At 37.6% G+C, this 19,352-nt stretch overlaps 1 protein-coding gene across 2 annotated transcripts in view; it reads left to right on the top strand.

Annotated features, from left to right (window-relative positions):
* Window positions 1-4,385: 4,385 nt before the first annotated feature.
* Window positions 4,386-19,352, top strand: part of LOC121367915 — a 34,164-nt gene continuing 19,197 nt past the window's right edge. For both annotated transcript variants that reach the window (XM_041492365.1, XM_041492366.1), the window contains exons 1-5: window positions 4,386-4,437; window positions 11,044-13,708; window positions 14,119-14,222; window positions 14,663-14,768; window positions 18,605-18,706. In XM_041492365.1, coding sequence (XP_041348299.1) covers window positions 11,204-13,708; window positions 14,119-14,222; window positions 14,663-14,768; window positions 18,605-18,706 — 2,817 coding nt within the window. In that variant the 5' untranslated portion in view covers window positions 4,386-4,437; window positions 11,044-11,203. The remainder of the gene's footprint in view (window positions 4,438-11,043; window positions 13,709-14,118; window positions 14,223-14,662; window positions 14,769-18,604; window positions 18,707-19,352) is intronic.

Consider the following 19,352-nt stretch of genomic DNA (forward strand, 5'->3'; position numbering starts at 1 on the left):
GTTGCAATACCGCATTAAATGTATTTCGACGGTTACTATTAAAATAATATACTACGACGTATTTATGTTTTTGTTTTTTTTAAATGTTAATAATAACTCATTTTTATTGCCATGGGAATATTTATTCTTAAATTCTGGTCTAAATTTTTATTTTTGGCGGACCTTTACGGTCTGACAAATTCGTATTAAGAACCGATGGCAACCAAATCAAGTTACGTTAGATCTTCTTTTTTTTCAGTTAACAGCGATCGAGTTGCTTCGCGCAAAATTTAATATCGTTTCTGATTTAAAAAAAAATAAAAAAAATATTAATAATAATAAATAGTATATCATATATGAAATATGGATCAGATTGTCCAAACCCAGATAGTCTAGGGAGAACATCGCCGGGGTAGGGTGAACAACTCGAATCCAGTTTCCCCATAGCCGCCTTTACAACCAATGAGCTGGTACATTTTTGTGAACCAGCAGAGGGGTAGTTGACAGCTTTCCACGCCATTTACGACGGACTGGCTAACGCAAATGCCTAAGCAAATCAGCGTGATATTGGCCATAAATATGGAGATACAGGGCCCCGTCGGAGCCGGGGGGGGGGGGGGGGGCTGGGGAAGTTATGCCCCCCCCCCAACTTTTTCCAAGTTTTTTTCATATAATTATTGTAACATATACTATTAAATTCAAGCATACGTAACCTATAATGTTCATGAAAGTTTGTTTTGTTTTACGACACCACTAGAGCACACTGATTTATTAATCATCGGCTATTGGCTGTCAAACATTTTATAATTTTGACATGTAGGCCTAGTCTTAGAAAACCGGCTACATTTTTCCATTGGTAGCAAGGGGTCTTTTATATGCACCATTCCACAGACAGGATAGCACATACCACGGCCTTTTATATACCAGTCATGGTGCACTGGCTGGAACAAGAAATAGCCCAATGAGCCCACCGATGGGGATCGATCTCAAACTGACCACGAATCAGGCGAGCATTTTACCACTGGGCTACGTCCCGCTCCCATAATGTCCATGAAGGAATGAAGAAAGCCAAACCTATTATAACATAATCTCTAACTGTATTACCACTGGGCTACGTCCCGCTCCCATAATGTCCATGAAGGAATGAAGAAAGCCAAACCTATTATAACATAATCTCTAACTGTATTACCACTGGGCTACGTCTATGCGAATATGCTGCACTAAAGCACAGTGCATCCTGGCGACATCTTGTTTCCCGAGAAAGTCCGTCACCACCCTGGCGTGGCATTGTCTTCCTGCAGAACTGCCCCGTCCCCAATTTGCTGCTAGACCTGGGAGAAACAACGTCAGGATAATCTCGTTCAGATAGCGGAATCCAGTCAGATTGTCATCCACCAATATGGAGGGGGTCCAGGGATGGCTGGAGATATCGCCCCACACCACGATGCTGTCTCCACCCAACTGGTGACGTTGTCTGACGTTGACGTCAGCGAAGCGCTCTCTTGGACGTCTGTAGACGCGAACCCGTCTGTCGTTGAACTGGGAAGGGAAGCAGTGGTGGTCGAACAACCTGGCGACGGCAGCGCAAATTATCGACTCTCGGACGATTGCGTATGTTTAGGTCAGGTCATAGGGTTTTACGTGCACATTCAGAACAAGCTGTTGTAGCGCACGCCTGTCGTGGGCACAAGAGCCGGCTCCTCCGTCCATGACAGGAAAGGTGGGAGGGGAGAGGAGGGTCCGCCTGCACTGGCAGGTGCAAGGGAGCACCAGCAGCCCGATCAAATCGGTAGCAGGCGGGTGGGGTGCTGGTGGTGCTATGGAGTTTTGAATGGAACAGTTAATGTCAAAGAGAAACGTGCGCAATTTTGTTTGAGGAGATTTGGCGCAATTTTGAACGGTCGGTCGAAAGGTAAATGGCAGAGCTAATATAGGTTTTGATATTAGTGAATCGAGAGTAGCTGCGTATGGTTTGATCAGACACTATATATATAGTGTTCCGGTCGAAGTCCGTAGCTTGTCATGTAATCGGCGTGCAGTGCTATCGATTTTGCGATGACGTACAATCTAATTAAAATTAGCTCCACTATTACATGTGGATCTAACAACAGCCCGTTGGAGCTCATGTCCAGTTGACCTTTCATTCGACCAATCAAAACCTTACTTGCAAAATCATGCCAGTGATTTGAAAAGAATTTGAAAACATTCGGGTTTATGCCGAGGGTATACGAAATGATTCGGGTAATTACGAAGTATGCCGGAAACTAATTTCAATATAAAATTTTATATAAAATTCGTTTCAAGACAAAAACAACAACAACAACAACAACGTGATGATATAGCCATAAAATCCGTTTATACTAGTATACAATACAGTTTATTACTGCACTTTCTCCCTCGTTTTTTCAATGTTGAAATAGACCAACAAGTTCGCCTATTGCATAAATAGTCTCGACCGATATTTGTAGAATTTGTATGCTCCCGAATAACGTTATAAAAGGCGAAGTGTAATTGGTCGATATTTAAATTGTTATTTATAGATGAAATGTCACCTGGACCTGGGAGTTCACGCAATGCTGTTAGATCTACTGGCGAGACCAGTAGAGATAATTGTAATTAGACTGATTGACGTAGAGCCATATTGATGACGTAGCGGTTCTCACTATTTGTAGTGCTTCGGGATCTTCACGAATGTGGACGATTTCGAACAGAATTTGTTGCTCGGTACCGTTACCAAAGTCGACCAACGATGCTCTGACGTCGACTGACACCAACATTTCTTTGTGTATTGCCATCCTGATGCCATTCAAGAGCCTTTCCCCGATCTTCAACATTTAGTTGATATTGCACTCGGTATCGTTTAATGTGGACCCCTGCGTGTGCTGTAACCTCACCGTGGTGCAGGAGTGTAACATTCTCTTTGAGAAAGGCCAATACAGCACAAAATTGAAGTTTTGAGTAAAATTCAGTATCCGTAAAATTCTGTGATATTTGTGTTTTTGCACAGTTCTTTACACTGTTTTTGTTTGTCTTGAATTTTTATATTGATGTTGATCATCACTTTATTTATTTGCATTACCATAGTTTGACACCCAATAGCCGATGTATTTTTCGTGCTGGGGTGTCGTTAAACATTCGTTCATTCGTTTAATGTGGAATGTGTACCGTAGATGAACGCAAGCTCCAATTATAGGGAAACTATACGCGTGGTCGACATGGAATACACGTGCAAAGCGTGCAAATCAAGCGATTTGTGAAAAAGCAACTAAAGCACACTGATCAGACCTTCCGCGTTGGCCCTAGTTTACGTGCAAATGCAGGCATGTTTTCGTCATTAGAAATAGTCGACATTTTATAATTGTGAATGACAGTGGATTTGAATTCATTTTTGGGTTGCTTAGGGACGGTCCATAAATGTCAATGGTTTTCATAATCCTAACAATGTTAGGATTGGGTTTGACCCCCTCCCCCCCCCCCCTCCTAATCCTAACAAAAACATTGATATAATGTGTACGAAACATTGACCTTCGATGTACCGATGTTTTACCTGAAAAGCAATCCGAACATGGCTTTTACCCCCCCCCCCCCCCCCCCCTTCCTAACATTGTTCGGATTGTGAAGCACATCGATATTTATGGACCGTCCCTTAGACCCAGTTTCGTTAATATGGAACACCATCAGGTGTGACATTTCGATGTAGCTTCTTTTTTTTTTCGTCCCAACCAGTGACCCACGACTGATATGTCAAATGCCGTGATATGTGATGTCCTTTACCTAATATGGTGCTGGGGTGGGACTTAGCCCAGTGGTACAGCGCTCGCTCGATGCGCGGTCGGTGTGGGATCGATCCCCGTCGGTGGGCCTATTGGGCTGTTTCTCATTCCAGCCAGTGCACCACGACTGGTATATATCAAACGACGTGGTATATACTACCCTGTCTGTGGGATGGTGCATATAAAAGATTCCTTGCTGCTAATTGACGTTATGACAACTGCTTTGCTGCTAATTGACGCCATGAAATGATGAAGTGGCGACAACGGGTTTCCTCTCTCATTATCTGTGTGGTCCTTCACCATATGTTTGACGCCATATAACCGTAAATAAAATGTGTTGAGTGCGTCGTTAAATAAAACATTTAAAAAAAAAATTAATTCATATATACAAGATTCCTTGCTGCTAATGGAAATATGTAGCGAGTTTTTTTGTAGACTACATATCATACCAAATGTTTGACACCCGATGATTAATAAAATCAATGTGCTCTAGTGGTGTCATTAAACAAACAAACGTTTAACTTTAAATGTGGTACACGAAAATGCTTTAGCGCTGACCGAATTTAACGGTTATTAATAGGTCCTGATAACTATCCCGCACTCAAGGTGTTTACAAAATGGCTGAAAGAAAAACAGGAGTGGATGAGCCTCAAGCTTTAAAAGACAGTGAAGATTACAGACGCATGTTTGTATTTTTATAGTATTAATTGACAGTGATACATATTTTATTGTTTTATTCATTGAAATTAATTTAGTAAATGCATCTTTCACTGATCCGTCAATACAGTTTCGCAAGTTTCGGTAAAATATGTCAAAAGTAATGACAGTCGGTGTCACGATGTTTACTTCGGATTCAACATTATGGCCTAGTATTCCCATACAGCTTCTTACTGTTGCACATAATTAAGGATAATTCAAGGATACTTCAAGTAATATTAACTAGGTGAAACCTAAAAGCGAGCACAAGTCAGATAAATTAAATATGCTGCATAAATATGTGTATCACTGTGTGTAGAGAGAAATATGCAGGTGTGTGTGTGTGTGCTCATCTTAGGAACACAGTATCATGAAATAGATAAATTTAACAAAGTACCCAAATTGAAAAATTATTAATATGGTGTGTGTGTGTGTGGGGGGGGGGGGGGTAAGCCTGAAACTGCAATACATGTACACTTTATGCTAATAAAGGTTCTGAATTGTTTCTTTTTCTCTTTTTGTTTTTTGAGGGGTTGGGGGGGGGGGGGGGTGAGTTCCCATTCATAAACAATGCTGTTAATTGTTGTAATATGTTGGTAACATGGATTATTTTTTATAACTTCGGTGGTTTTAGTGGAAACAATAATTTAAAATTTTAATAGGTACGGTAACTTTATTCTAAACTGATGAAAATTATTTGCATATTTTTCTAAACAAATCATAAAGCATGCCCAATGAGCCTATCATTTGTTTAAATTGACAAATTGACTAAACATGATCTCAGTATGAAAAATGGACATTTAAAAAGTTAATTATTTTAATTTACTGTTTTTTTGTTTTATTAACAGTAAAAATTGGGCAAGTGAATGTTTCACCATGGCCAGTGAATTTTCAAATCCACTGGCCCTATGGCAAGTGAATTTTAAAAATATTCTAGAACCCCTGAAAAGTATAGGCAATCCAATATTATGTCTATAATATTCCTTTAGAGATAAAATAGCAGCAGATAATTTAATCAGATTGCAGATAATTTAGCCGTCCCCGGCGGTCCGTGCACATTTTTTATAAACTTTTGGCTCGACTATATACCGAGCATTTATAGTCAGTCCCACAGGGAACACTTTTTTTCATACTATGAAATTTACTACAGACTTATTTACTTTTAAACCGATTGATTTGTGAATTGCACACAGAAATTAGTACAGAAATTATTTACTTTACAAGAAACATGTTTGCAGGTAATGGGACGGACTATAATTTAGAATGGTCGCAAGTTACAACAGTTGCAGTATAAGGTTATTTACTGGTTTGCTGCTCATTACGTATCTAAAAATCAGTTTAAAAGTAAAACATTTGCCGGAATACTAGTAGTATGTTTGCGTGAAAAACTTCCAGTAATCGTGAAGTGTGCAAGTTTTAATTTCTGAATATCTACAGGTTACGACGTAACCGATTTGCGGTTCGCGTAAATTTAATTTTTCATAACCGACACACGAACAGAACGGCGGTTCGCGTGAAATATTGTGCCCTGCAACAATATAGCATACGCACATCTGGGCTAGCTCTGGGTGAGCAAATCGATAGATATTTTATTTAAAATTTAAAATTATTACATGAAATTATTTCGGCAAATTAAAATAAAATTCGCCAACTACTTTCAAAATTCACAAGTGGCGAATTTGGCGAGTGCCAGAGCTAGCACTGCACATTACTAGTTCCATCAAGTTATGGTATAAAGCAGTTGTCATAACGTCATATTAATTATGTCACATTGTTTGGAGGCTTCCACCCCTCTTGAAAAGTATTCCATTAAAAAAAAATGGCAGTCTGACAAAAAAAAATTAAAAGTTTTTTAAGGATTATGTCTGGACAAAATGTGGGGGAAATCTAACGGTAATTAAGTTGCGACAAATTAAAGGAGAAAATTTTATTTATTCATGATTCTTCTGGTACATATTATAATTGTAATGACTTGGAACAACCAACCAACCAACCAACTTTATGGAAAGCAACACAGTAACAATGTGTCGTAATACAGTAACAAAGAGTCACTATTTGTAGCTAAATCAATGTACACGTTAGTAGCAAAAAATCTCATCAAAGGTCACAAGTATAACAAAGTTCTATATAGTGTATATATATATATATATATATATATATCTAACAACCAAATAAACTGTTTTATTCAAAGGGGCTCAGGGTTGACAAACTGTAAACATTTATTTTTATCACCACTTTGACAGTCTGTGAAGTATCCACATGCCACAGCAGAAATAAAGTAACATTGCTACATTCAGCCAATTGTTTTTCGCTAAAGGTTTGCAAACTATTTTGATTGGTTCCTGAAGTCATCTTCTAAGACGAACGTTAGCGACAAACAGCTGGCTGAACTTGCTCCTGGCAAAAAACCCGGTAAATAAGACTACACGTGTGCCGGCAGTACTGTGCAGGGACCAGTTGTCAGTTTTTTAGCGTGTGACAATTATATAAACTGCAAAACAGGGCTTAAAATTGGACACTGCATTTTATGTACTTTGACAAATGTTTAACAGACATCAGTTCTGTTACTATAGTGAAACCTGTCTAAACCGGATCACACTGGGGACCTAATATTTATCCGCTTTAGATAGAATCTGGTGTTTAGAAGGTTGCATTTTAGAATACAGTTATTTCGAATTTGTAACTGTGAATAAACATGTCTTCGATAATTGCCGAATGAGCAACAAGGACCAATAATAATGTTGCTATATGGACTATTTTGACAAAAAAGGGGCAAATAACAGTAAAGAATTTTGAAAAAATATAAAATATTGTTTTTTATGTCTTTAATAGTAAAATCTAAAACAGATATGTTCAATGGTGAATAATTTCAAGTAGCAAAACTAGAGATGTATAATTTTTTTAAATGTACATACATAAAAATATTTTAGTGCTTCTGTTTTTACCCTTAATCTTAGCTTAAGGCATATTAGTAAACAGTTGTCTTTACAGTTATGTCTTTACCATTAATTTATTAATAGCAAAGAAATTTAATAATGGTAAATACTTTTACATGTGCTTTTGTACACAATGGGAAAGTGCATATTAAAGGATCCTTACTGCATTTGGAAAAATACAGTGGGTTTCCTCTGTTGACTACGTGTCAGAATTACCAAATGTTTGACATGCAATAGCCGATGATTAATTAATCAATGTGCTCTAGTGGTGTTGTTAAACAAAACAAACTTTAACTTTTTTTTAATAAAACATCAATTTCTGTTACTTAAGACATAAAATTCATGAAGATTAGTCAGTCCATTGACTCTAGACAGGGGCTTCAAGATTATGGTCGCCTCACTCCCATGTGTTGTGATATTCAATGTTGGGCTAGTAAATACCTACTATCGCCATGCCTGATGGCTAGTGGAAAAAGAACCAGTTGACAAATGCTGCATTTAAGTCTGTTTTATTAATATGTATATCTTGGCCCCCCCTCCCACCTCCGATCTAAAAGTTTTTAAGCTTTATTTCCTTCTTTAGGTGACATATCCAATTATTCCTATTAGTAAAATGGTATTTATGTAAAGTAGGGCTAGTGAATTTTTATTCGTGGCTAGTACCTATGCATGTGTGATAAAGTTGTAAAATAATCATTGATATCTATTTCTGTTAAATGATGTAAGACAAGATAACACAATGATGGATTTGATTTTAAACCTGAAATAATTTTTTTTAAGTTCTTCAGTCTTCGCAGTGAGCAAAATCAAGGCAAGCTAAGATCACTGTCCTTAAATGATGCCAGTTTTATTGTGATCAATTAATTTAGCAACTAGATCCTAAAACGTTTCATGTGAGTGTGTCAAGGGGTGCAGGTGTGAGCATTTGCCTTTTCTTTATTGTAATTGCCCCTTACGTTTAAAATGCATATATCACAAATAATTAATATGTTTTTGCAATTTGTGTATTTAGGGAGGTGGTTTGTTTAACTGCTAATTTAGTTTTAGCCAGTTTTAAAGTATGTGCATTATTTCTTTGAATATTATTAAATGTAGCTAATTTAAACACCAAATACTAGCCAAATCATAAATGTTGTAGCCACTTTGTATATTTTTAAAAAACTATTTGGGGTCATTCCAAGGCAAAACCAAAAATGGCCCATGCACTTCGGTCTCAGATTGAAATTTGTACCAAACATGCTTCAGCTATCCACATGAACAAATCTCAAGTTTGAGTTCTGTATTTCAAATAGCTTTGAAGTAATTGACATTTTCCTAACTATGGTATGAGTTAAATTTAGCTGAAAAATGGCCGCAGTAATTTTCCTGCTATATTTCAAGACCTATTATCTCAGGACATGATGGACTTAGAGCCCTGAAAGTTTGCATGGGCACTAAGGAGGTTATAAAGGACTGAATACAAATGAAAAATGTTGAAAATGCAAGTGTATTTCACGAGAACCCATTTTCCAGAATCTAAAAACAATGTCTTACATTCACTGCACACAAATAATCTTTTTTGTCTATGAAGTCCACCCCAGTCACTGCATAACTGTAAAGTTTTACATCTATGTGCTGTTTAGGTATGGAATAACACCCTTCCGAAATAAGAAAAATGTCAGATTGGGAACATTTTCAATGACAAAAAACCCAGTGTGGGTTAACTTCAAAAATCCTGAAACTGAGCTCATTTTATAGCTAATGTGATGTAGTTTGTGTGTGCCAAATTTCATCATCTATATGGAAGCCCTTCTTGGGAAATATGTTTTTCAATTATGCATGATTTCAGCATCCGCAAAGCATTTCTGAGGGTATAACTAGTTGTATTATTAAAATACTTTTTCATTGTTAAACTACTGATATTTCAAAAATATAATGGATGGATCAAATGACATTTTGTGTGTGTGTGTGTGTGTGTGTGTGTGTGTGTGTGTGTGCATTATGCAGTATTATATACATGTATGAATGAATGGATGGATGTATATGTATGTATGTATGTACATGTATTTAATACCATGTAAGAGTGTCATGTAGTCTTTATTAAGTTATTAGCATTTCATCTTTAGAAACAGTGTTGTGACTACAGTTCTGACTTCATGCCAGGTTTGTTTTATGTCTTTCATCCTTTTCATCCACATAATACTGGTGGCCATTTGTTGTGGTTGGTGCATTTAGTAGACACAGAATATACTGGAGTGACACATATCAGTTGTCTTCTCTTTCTGGCCAATGAAATGATCTTGCTGGACCATGAGGATGCATGGATGAAATTTGAAAATCTTCATGTTCCATAGATATATTTGTTATATGACCAACCCACCACTTTCCATCATATAGACAGGCAACATACTTTCCAATTTCACACCGTTTCCAGCTGACGGGCAGTGCTGGTTTTTGATTTCTAACATCCTTATTTATTACTGTTAGCAGGTCTATCTCAAATGCTTGTTCACTGTTAGTGTTTTAAGACCCTTAGACACAGATTTATTGTGAACCTTCCTAGAATCACAACATGATTTCTGGAAGAAGACATATTTGGTGATATAAATTTGCTTATGGTGTAGGCACAGAGTCCGATTTTCAACCTCAGGGAGGTCTGTTCGAAGTTGCAAAAGTTCTTTGATATTATCATCTAGATCAGAACTTAGTTCGATGACTTGGTCTTCAGATCCATAAGCACATGTACAAGGAGCTAAACATGTAGACATACTTGCCAAATGATAACAGTCACTAATTTATAATGTTCTTGGTAAAAAAAACCCAAAAAAAAAACAAAAACAAAAACCGTCACACATTTCACCAGTGTCAATCTTGAATATTTGGACATCATGCTGTTTTTGAAAATTTTCTAATATATACTTTCAGTTTGTGAGGTTTCTAATCAATTTTTTTGTACTTGTGGTCATACTATACAAGCAACAGTAAAAATACTTCACCAATACCAATTCCAAGGGGTTAAATGAGTTTATGTTTTTGGTGTTACTGAAGAAAATATTTCATCCTGTAAACAATTACTAATCTTAAATCTATATAAGTAGCAAAGTGACTGACATTGTTTTAGAGTCTGGAAAATGGGTGCTTGTGAAATGAACTTGCATTTTCGACATTTTTCATTTGTATCCAGTCATTCAGTATGATGACTGAAAAGCACCAGTCTGCTATAAATCAGTCCTTTATAACCTCCTTAGTGCCCATGCAAACAAGTCCATCATGTCCTGAGATAATAGGTCTTGAAATATAGCAGGAAAATTACGGCAGCCATTTTCCAGCTAAATTTAACTCTTACCATAGTTAGGAAAATGTCCATTACTGCAAAACTATTTGAAATACAGAGCTCAAACCAGAGATTTGTTCATGTGGATAACTGAGGCATGTTTGGTACAAATTTCAAGTGAATCTGAGACTGAAGTGCGTGGGCAACCTCAAATATTTGTTGATTTAACATGGAATGACCCTTTGGCTAATTTGGTTATGGGCAGGTTGAGCCCTGCACTTCTTTTCTTAGTTTAAATGTGTGTGTAACTATTAATAAATAGATGGTTCTTGTTCATTTAGTATTTACACACGTTACTATGATGTATAATGTATCTAGTATATATAGATATTTTGTTGTTTTTCAGTGCAACATCACATGTTCAGTCAGAATACAGGCAAAACTGTCCTCAAGTGGAGGCTAGCAAAGCAAAACAAACAAAACAAAAGCACAAGGAGCCATCAAGTAGAAAGAGAACCGAAAAGAAGAAAGTGATTGAAAGCGGTGATGATGAGATTCAAGCAATAATGTTCAACCAGATGGTCGCAGAAGCTACGAAGCAATCCAAATTGCAGCAGTCTTCTACTCATTCCAAGTCCACCATAAGGTCTTTGATCGATGATTCAAAAAGAGGTGATTCTGTGTCTGAAAAGATCTTGCCCCAACATCCTGTGAGTTATTCTACAAGAGAGGCATTGATTAACAGAAATGCCACCTCCGGTGGACACGTGCTGGTGCATAGTACAACAGAGGATATGTCAAATGAGAGGCCTCCTTTTACAACAAAAGCTGAATCATTGAGTCGAGAGCTATCGCCCTCCAGAATCACTGCTCAGATGCAGTCGGTTCTATCAGAGAGTTACAAGCCCACATCCCAAAGCCAAACCACCACAGTGGACACCTTCAGACAAAATTTACTGCACTCGGCATTGACAGGAATGTTGAATCAGTCCCCGGGCAGAGTGTCTCCAACTGCAACAAAGACCTCTCCAAAGGTTAAAGGCAAAGGTGTGTCTTCATCCCGCTTACCTCCAAAGAAAGAAATTGCTCCTGGGATGTTCAGGGAGTCTAACAAGTCCCCACCAGAACATATTGTTAGGACAGCTAAACTGCCTCCTGAAATGAACCAGCCTAGATCAGTTGGTAGGTCTTCACCAAAGTTTGTAAGTGAAAAGCTACAAAGCCATGTTGGTTTAGTAAAACAGGATGCTGTTGTTTCCAGTCTGACCAGTCTCCAAAGTGGATCCATCGGTGTGTCGGTTGCTCAGACTCATGAGCACCACCATCCACCACCAGTGTACACTTCAGCTCATGTTACCAGCGCAGGACCAACATCTGTGACAGTCCCGCATTCATTTCATCACCAGTCTCACTGGTCAAAGCTGGGTATGGTGGTTCCTACATCGGCCATCACATCAACTAGAGTGGCACCTGGTGTTCACATTGTAGCTGCTCCTTCAGAGGGCATTCAAACAGTTCCCATACCTCATCACCTGCAGAAAGTGATTGTGCCTGTTTCGGCTGACAATCCTAGAACTCTTTCGCCATCAAGAGAAATGTTGCTGGCAGAACAGCATGAAGCTGAGAGGAGATACTCCCCACATGCCGTCATCAGAAGAACGCCACCACCTGTTCCTCCAAGTGGCTGGATTTCAAGTACAGCATCTTCAGTGCAGCATCCTAAAGCTAGGGCTTCAGCATTGGCACATCAAGTATCTTCTCCTCAAGGACAACACAAGGTACCATCACCGCACAGGATACCATCACCGCACAGGATACCATCACCGCACAGGATACCCTCGCCACACAGAATACCCTCACCACATGGAAATCATGACGATCAGTCTCCTCAGGGTTACATGTCACCCCAAAGAGGACACTCACCATACACTGTGCACTCACCATACACTGTGCACAGAGAACAAGTATCTCGCATACATCAAGACCGGTCCTCTCCTTTCAGAGATACAGCAGAAGGGAAACTGCACACAAAGGAAGCCCATGTCATATACAGACTAGAACAGCCTGTGTCACAGTCTTCCCCGAGTCATCAGCTTCATGACCAGAGGTCTTCCCCTCTGTCTGCTGGCTTTAGGACACAGAGTACAGCCGGGCAGGGTCATAGGTCATCTCCTGATCATCAGGTCCGACACGAATCTTCAGTCATCCCACCTCCTGCTCACATAGCCTTTATACAGAAGTTATCAGACAAGTCAGGAGTGTCGAGGACTGAGCAGGCTGTTGACCTGACGAAGGTTCACAAGTACACAACAGCAGCTGCTGACAGGAAACAACACAATCCAGTTCCGGCTTGTGTTGAAGGTCTGATGGCTCTGTCAGGTCAGATCCAGCACACTGTTACATCGGGAAAGGTCAATGTACCTGTTGGTGGGGTCGACCACGTTGCATACGCCAGTGCCAACAGGGACTTACTTCATCCAGTTGCAAAAGATATTCTGAAAGTACATCAGCCACAAAGCTTGCCATATTATCCAGCCATTGTATCTGGTGCTCTTCCATCTGTGTCTGTAGTTCAACACTCCCCGGCCTCGGAAACGGGTCTCGTTCAGTCAGTGTCATCACATCCAGCATCTGTGTTTTCACATCCAGCATCTGTTTCTTCACATCCATCATCTGTGCATCCCGTTTCCACACACACCATCTCCAAACCCCATGCTTCAAGACACGTAGTTTCTGTGCCGTCAAAAGGACCATTGCCACCTCATGTTAATCCTTTTACTTTTCCACCATCTATTAAAGTTACTGCTGTTCAAAACACATTGACCGTCACTAACTCTGTGAAATCTGAACGGTCAGATTCTGTGCTACCCAAGGAACATTCTCCAATGCTGGGCCCATTTCTTTCACAAATAAACACTGGATCAAGACTGTCTCCTCAAAGTGATAAAGATGGTGGCAATGAAATGCCAAGACTTGTTCCTGAAGTGTCTTTGCCTGATAATAAAGACCATGTCAACAAGTACTCTGACTTCAACCATGTTGATGAATCAAGCAATGATCTACTGCCATTGGTATGTTTAATGCATATATTTGCTTTATTATTTAGTGTGTCCATGCCATGTTCTACGTATTAGTTTTGTGTTTATTATAAAAGAATTTCAGATCTATATAAGATATATTTAAAACATTTGTCTGTTACCAAAGTGTACATTTATTAAGAGATTTAGTTTTTTTTAGTTAAGCTTGCCAAAAACGTCAATTTCAATTATGCTTATTATTAAAGCAATTCTTAAACAGGACTTGAGCTTTTTATGGAAATATGTTATGAACTGGCTTATTTATGCCACATTTCATTACCAAAATATGAATCAATTATTTTCAGTATATAAAAATTACCTGTTACAGGCAGTTGGTGTACCTTAGATAAAAGTGAAATGTTAATTCTAACCAATGCTAATATTTTGAATGTTTTTCTTTTCAGGAGAATCCATTCAACATGAGACTTCTGAACTTGTCCAATTTCCCCACAGCTAACCCATGTAAAACAGGCTACCGTGCTCAGTCTGTGGCAGTTCTTAGGGCCAAGTAAGAGTACAGCTGTTGATGGTTATAAATATAGTGAAACTCCTCTAAACCGGACACCCATGAGACCAAGAAAAAAAAGAATCCTGTTTTAAGGGATATTCACTTTAGGTGCTTCAAACTTCTATTCTGTTCTGATATTAAAAAAAGGGGCCATGTGAATACTGAGTGTTTGGTTTTGAGGGGTTTCACTGTATATTGTTTTAACTGGTCAGAACATTAAATATTGTTAGCTTTTAAAAAAAAAAAGAATTTGAATATTTTGAATTTTTGCACCAAACTGGTTAAACTTAGATGCCACCTTGGAGAAGGTAATTTTGTGTTTGTTCGTGAATGTTTTTATTAGTTTGTATTGGACAACAATTGGATACTTTGGGAAGTGCCAGGGTGATTCTTGCACATCCTTAGTTCTTACTTTACGTATTTATTTCACTTGATTTTAGGACTTGTTCTATCACTAGTGCTGCAAAATCTCTGGATCTTCTTAGGCAGAATTTACAGAAGTGTATCAACAAGGATATTGATAAAGTGATTCAGTCTTATATCGAGGTGAGTTTGTGTACATGTATTTCAGCCATTAAGGGAGGTTATATGTGTGAACATATAAGGGAGGCTATATCAGAGCCGAGTTCAGCCAGACTGATCAGAAAAATGCCTGCTAGACTGGTTTATGCCCTTCACAGTAAACCAAATTGTCAGTCAGGAACCAATCAAATAGTTTGTGAACGTTAGAGAAACATTTGCTGGTTGAACTTGCCCCAGATTTTATGCTTTATTGGGTAATTCATAGCCATTATTATTGTATGAGTTTGTGTGTTGTACTGATTTTACGAAACAAGTGTCAACTTTCTTGTATTGCTAGAGCAAGGGTAATACATGAATCCTGACACAAGTTTCGTAAAATCAGTACGATTCACATGCGAGTGTAATAATTTCTTTATTCATAATATTTTTTTTATGAATAGGCAAACAAGGACCGTGTCGAAACATTACAAACGTAGACGACAAAACAACTTTATTTTTGTAAGCAGTTACAGAGCTAAGACATTATGTTACAGTATCGCTTCCCAATCATTGGTCACGTGAAATCGCTATGACACATACATGAGTGTCGTACTGGTTATATTTCCATGTATATATTGGTTAATAAAGTTATTTATTCTATAACTCGGTTAATATGTTTTGCTGTCAATGGGTCATTTGTTTACAACCAACAAGACTTGTATATCTGAGCGTAATGTTCTGGTGAGATTTGGTTAAAAGTGTGTGATGTCATATTACCGGTGAAGCGACTTCAGAACTTTGATTTACTAAATGTAATATTAAAATGTTATTTTAGAAGTGTTATAGGATAAATAAAATTGACTACTCATGTTTTGTAATATATGTAAAATATCAACCTTGTTTAGTTAATCTGTATTTATCTCGGCAGGGCCTCAACAAATACCGATTAACATAAAACTTGGTTGATATTTTCCTTATTAAAACAAACTCATGACGGATGCTCTATATATCTAAATTAAGTTGGACAGTCTAGTATATATATACCTGTACTATTTAAATAATTCATATCTTATTTTCAATTGAGCGTATTTGTATGTGGTTGACTGGTTAATTCTATATTCAGTTTGATGGATTGAGTACTTCAGACTTACTCAGTTGAGAGTAACAGTCCTGAATTTGATTCATTCAGTCATCCATTAAATTCAGGTGATTAAGTCATTCAGGAGACCAGATCTATACTTACTAGACTGAGTGAATTCTCGGTCTAGGGGAACATACAGTATTTCGTAAAATCCTTTTTAAAGTTAAAGGAGACCGGACACCAAAAGACATGTAGTGTGTAATGGATTAAGTTAGCGTCAAAGACTGCATTACTCTAACGCCCGGCTCGCTGTGAGGCACCGGTCAGCTGCGCGTCTTAGGTTTGGGGTAAAAACAAGTGGGCAGGATTATGCATAGATCTGAACGAAAGTGAGGCAATATGTCATCGGTGAGAGTTACCAAGCAATACCGGTACACGTGTTGATTCTTTGGTTGTGCCTTTTAGTTGTCTTCTTTTTTTGTGTGTGTCTCCAGGTTTATCGGAAATTTAATTTACAAGATAATTAGTGTTATTATATACTGTCGACGTAATTATATGATGGTTAACTGTGCAGTGTTTAACTGCAACAGTAACAGCAATGCATCCCAAGAAAGGGCCAACATCATGGTTTTGATTTCCAAAAAAACGAAAGTTGGTTTAAAACATGGATGCATTATTGTCGTCAGACGGGTTTTACACCAACTAAATACAGCAGGTTACAATGTGAAAATTAAAACAAGTAGGTACTTAAGATATACATTAAATAAAGCTATTGCAATTTGTTCACATACGAATATTTAAACTTCACATTTATTTACCTATAATTACCAAATTAATTTTCACCGACCGCCCATAACAACTCCATACTAACGTCTCTTGATCTAGTTGGTTTGTTAACCTTATAACAAAACACCTTCAAAACGTGAATTATTACGTTAGTTAACAATGTTTATAGTCAGTTCAGTATATTGTCATTAAAATTAAAATGCTGTCATTAAAATTAAAATGCTAACACTTTGGCAGGAACAATATATGTACTGTGGCAAGAAGGAATGATGGTTAATTAGTTTTAAAGCTAATGTCGATTATTAAAGCATGATAAAATTGTAATTTTCAATGCTTTCTGTATGTCATATTAAAAATACTCTACACCAAATAATTATTTTAATACCTACCCTGGGTTTCTGCCAGAGGGTGCGGAGGGTAAACTTACATGTATGTACTAAAAAATCTCAGAAATTAATGTGTATATATATATAATGTTTTATTTTTTCGATAGATTATAGTCACATAATTGCTGTTTAAAATTTATAAAAGTGCATGAAATAAAATGTTAAATAAAAAAAACATTTCAAACCTATAACCACCCAATATACTCCAATTTAGTTTTTACAGGCCTGCAGGAACGACTTGGGCACTGACGGACTGGGTATAAACTCTACATCAGATTTTGGTTACAATGGCAAAAATTAATGTGATAAAGAAAAGCTCACAAGTGGAGTATCATCTTTATTTATGCAAAGTAGTGAAAACGTAAAACATACATTTTCATCCTAGAGTGTGTGGTGGAGAACAAGCCCCCTAGGCCCGCCCCTCCCCAGTTCCTACGGGTCTGTTGTATTTTATATTAATAAATGCAAAGACTACATAATAATATTGTCGATAAGACATATTAGTTGTAAAGTGATTGTCAGTATGTGGCAACAGTATAATATTTTCCAACATTTCTGTGTTTCTGTACCCGGCTGTGGACAGTTTCGGCAGACTGGTAACACATTTTCTTAATAATTAAAAATACACAGTTTAACCAAACACATTAAAACTTGGAGGGTAACTAGTTAAGAGAACAAAGTTTTTTGTTAAATTATTATATCTTGCTTTGGTGAGGAGGGGACGCTTTTTGCAAATTTGCGAAATCGGCCTATGGAATATCCACTGACGTGTCATATTTACATCTATGCTGAACAAGATTTATGATGAAATATTATTAAATTTTGTGTGCTTTTCTTCTAATTAGGTCCATTTGCTTAGTTTACATTAAAAATGTCATAAAAAAAAATATGTTTAAAAAAAATGCTTGTATGCTAGTCTATGACCGTGTGGCGTCTTCGTCGGCAGTTGATTCATCCGAATTTTCGTCTAAGACAACATTTCCAGGATTAGGGACAAAGTCTCTGATAAGTGGTTCAAACTGATACGGTTTGATGCCATTAGCACAGCTGGACACAATTCTTCGTCACTCGAATCGCTAAGTTAGTCCATGCTGCTTGGTAGTTTCTTCAGTTTTCCTATCATCGATGACGTCACGGGTCTAGCTCATCAATTGTCGACAGTTTCCGGCAAACATCGTAAATCGGCGAAAAAAACCACCCACCAAGACTGGCACGCTTAACTTAGTAATAAGGGGAGCGCGGTAGTTGTGTGTTGTGGTTTATGACGGAAAACAATTCATTAAGCTGTATATATGGTTTGGTGTCCGGTCTCCTTTAAGCATTATGTACTAGGATATAAATGCAGAATACAAATAAGTGGTTATGAAATCATACATGTGTGTAAGTTCCACTTTATTATACAGTGAAACCAGCCTAAACCAGATCACACAGAGGACCTATTTATCTGATTTAGACAGAATCTAGTGTTTAGAGGGTAGCATTTGAGCATTTAGTAAATTCTGGACCACAAACTGTGGTTGGTTTTGACAGGATTCTAGTTCAGTGTGGTTTGGACAGGTTTTACTGTATTAGGATCTTATATCATTTCATTATAAAAATCAGTGATTGTTTTTTTGTTGTCTTTCCAGAAATATTTCAATCCTGGCATTGCGAACATTAAACTGAACAATGGATCTAATGCTGTCAGTGAAGACCATGTACATTCAGTGTGTAGACAGATTCTGGAAGAGGTAGGCTAGAGTTACACTAAGGATAAGTAACACAGGATGTGTATAATGTTTTTACAGAATGTGTAATATATACTGTTATAAATAAGTAGGGGATATTCCATTTCAAATATTAATAATTATAGAATGAAATGAGATATAAAGCTCAAAATAAGTGCACAATCAATAATGATCCCACTCAAAGAGCATGAAAAAATGCACCGATTGTTTTGATTGCAAAGTATGTGACGTGATGTTACACATGTGAAGGGTGTGATTTGAAATTGAACACTTAGTTTGTGTGTACGTTGTGTGCACACAGTGGCAGTATTCTTTCTTGTTTGTTACAGGAACACTAAATCATAACCTTTCTGTCACATTCTTTACAACATTGTGTAACTTTTCAACAGTGTAACATCTCCCAACGTCAGGAACGTCTCAGGCTGTAGGCATGCTCCAAGTTGGCACCACCCAGGGAATTGTGGCCCATAGACTTAATATGTCACAATCAATCATTAGCCCCTTGTGGGCAAATTAGATATGTGGGTGATCGTCCCATTGTACGATAATGTACCATTTGGTTACAGTGTTAATATTTATTGTCCAGTATTCATCAGGAAAGGCAAGTGATCACTCCTACTCACCTCCACGCTCGACCTAAAAAAATTAA

Source organism: Gigantopelta aegis, chromosome 3 (genome assembly GCF_016097555.1).
Source record: "Gigantopelta aegis isolate Gae_Host chromosome 3, Gae_host_genome, whole genome shotgun sequence".
NCBI lineage: Eukaryota > Metazoa > Mollusca > Gastropoda > Neomphalida > Peltospiridae > Gigantopelta > Gigantopelta aegis.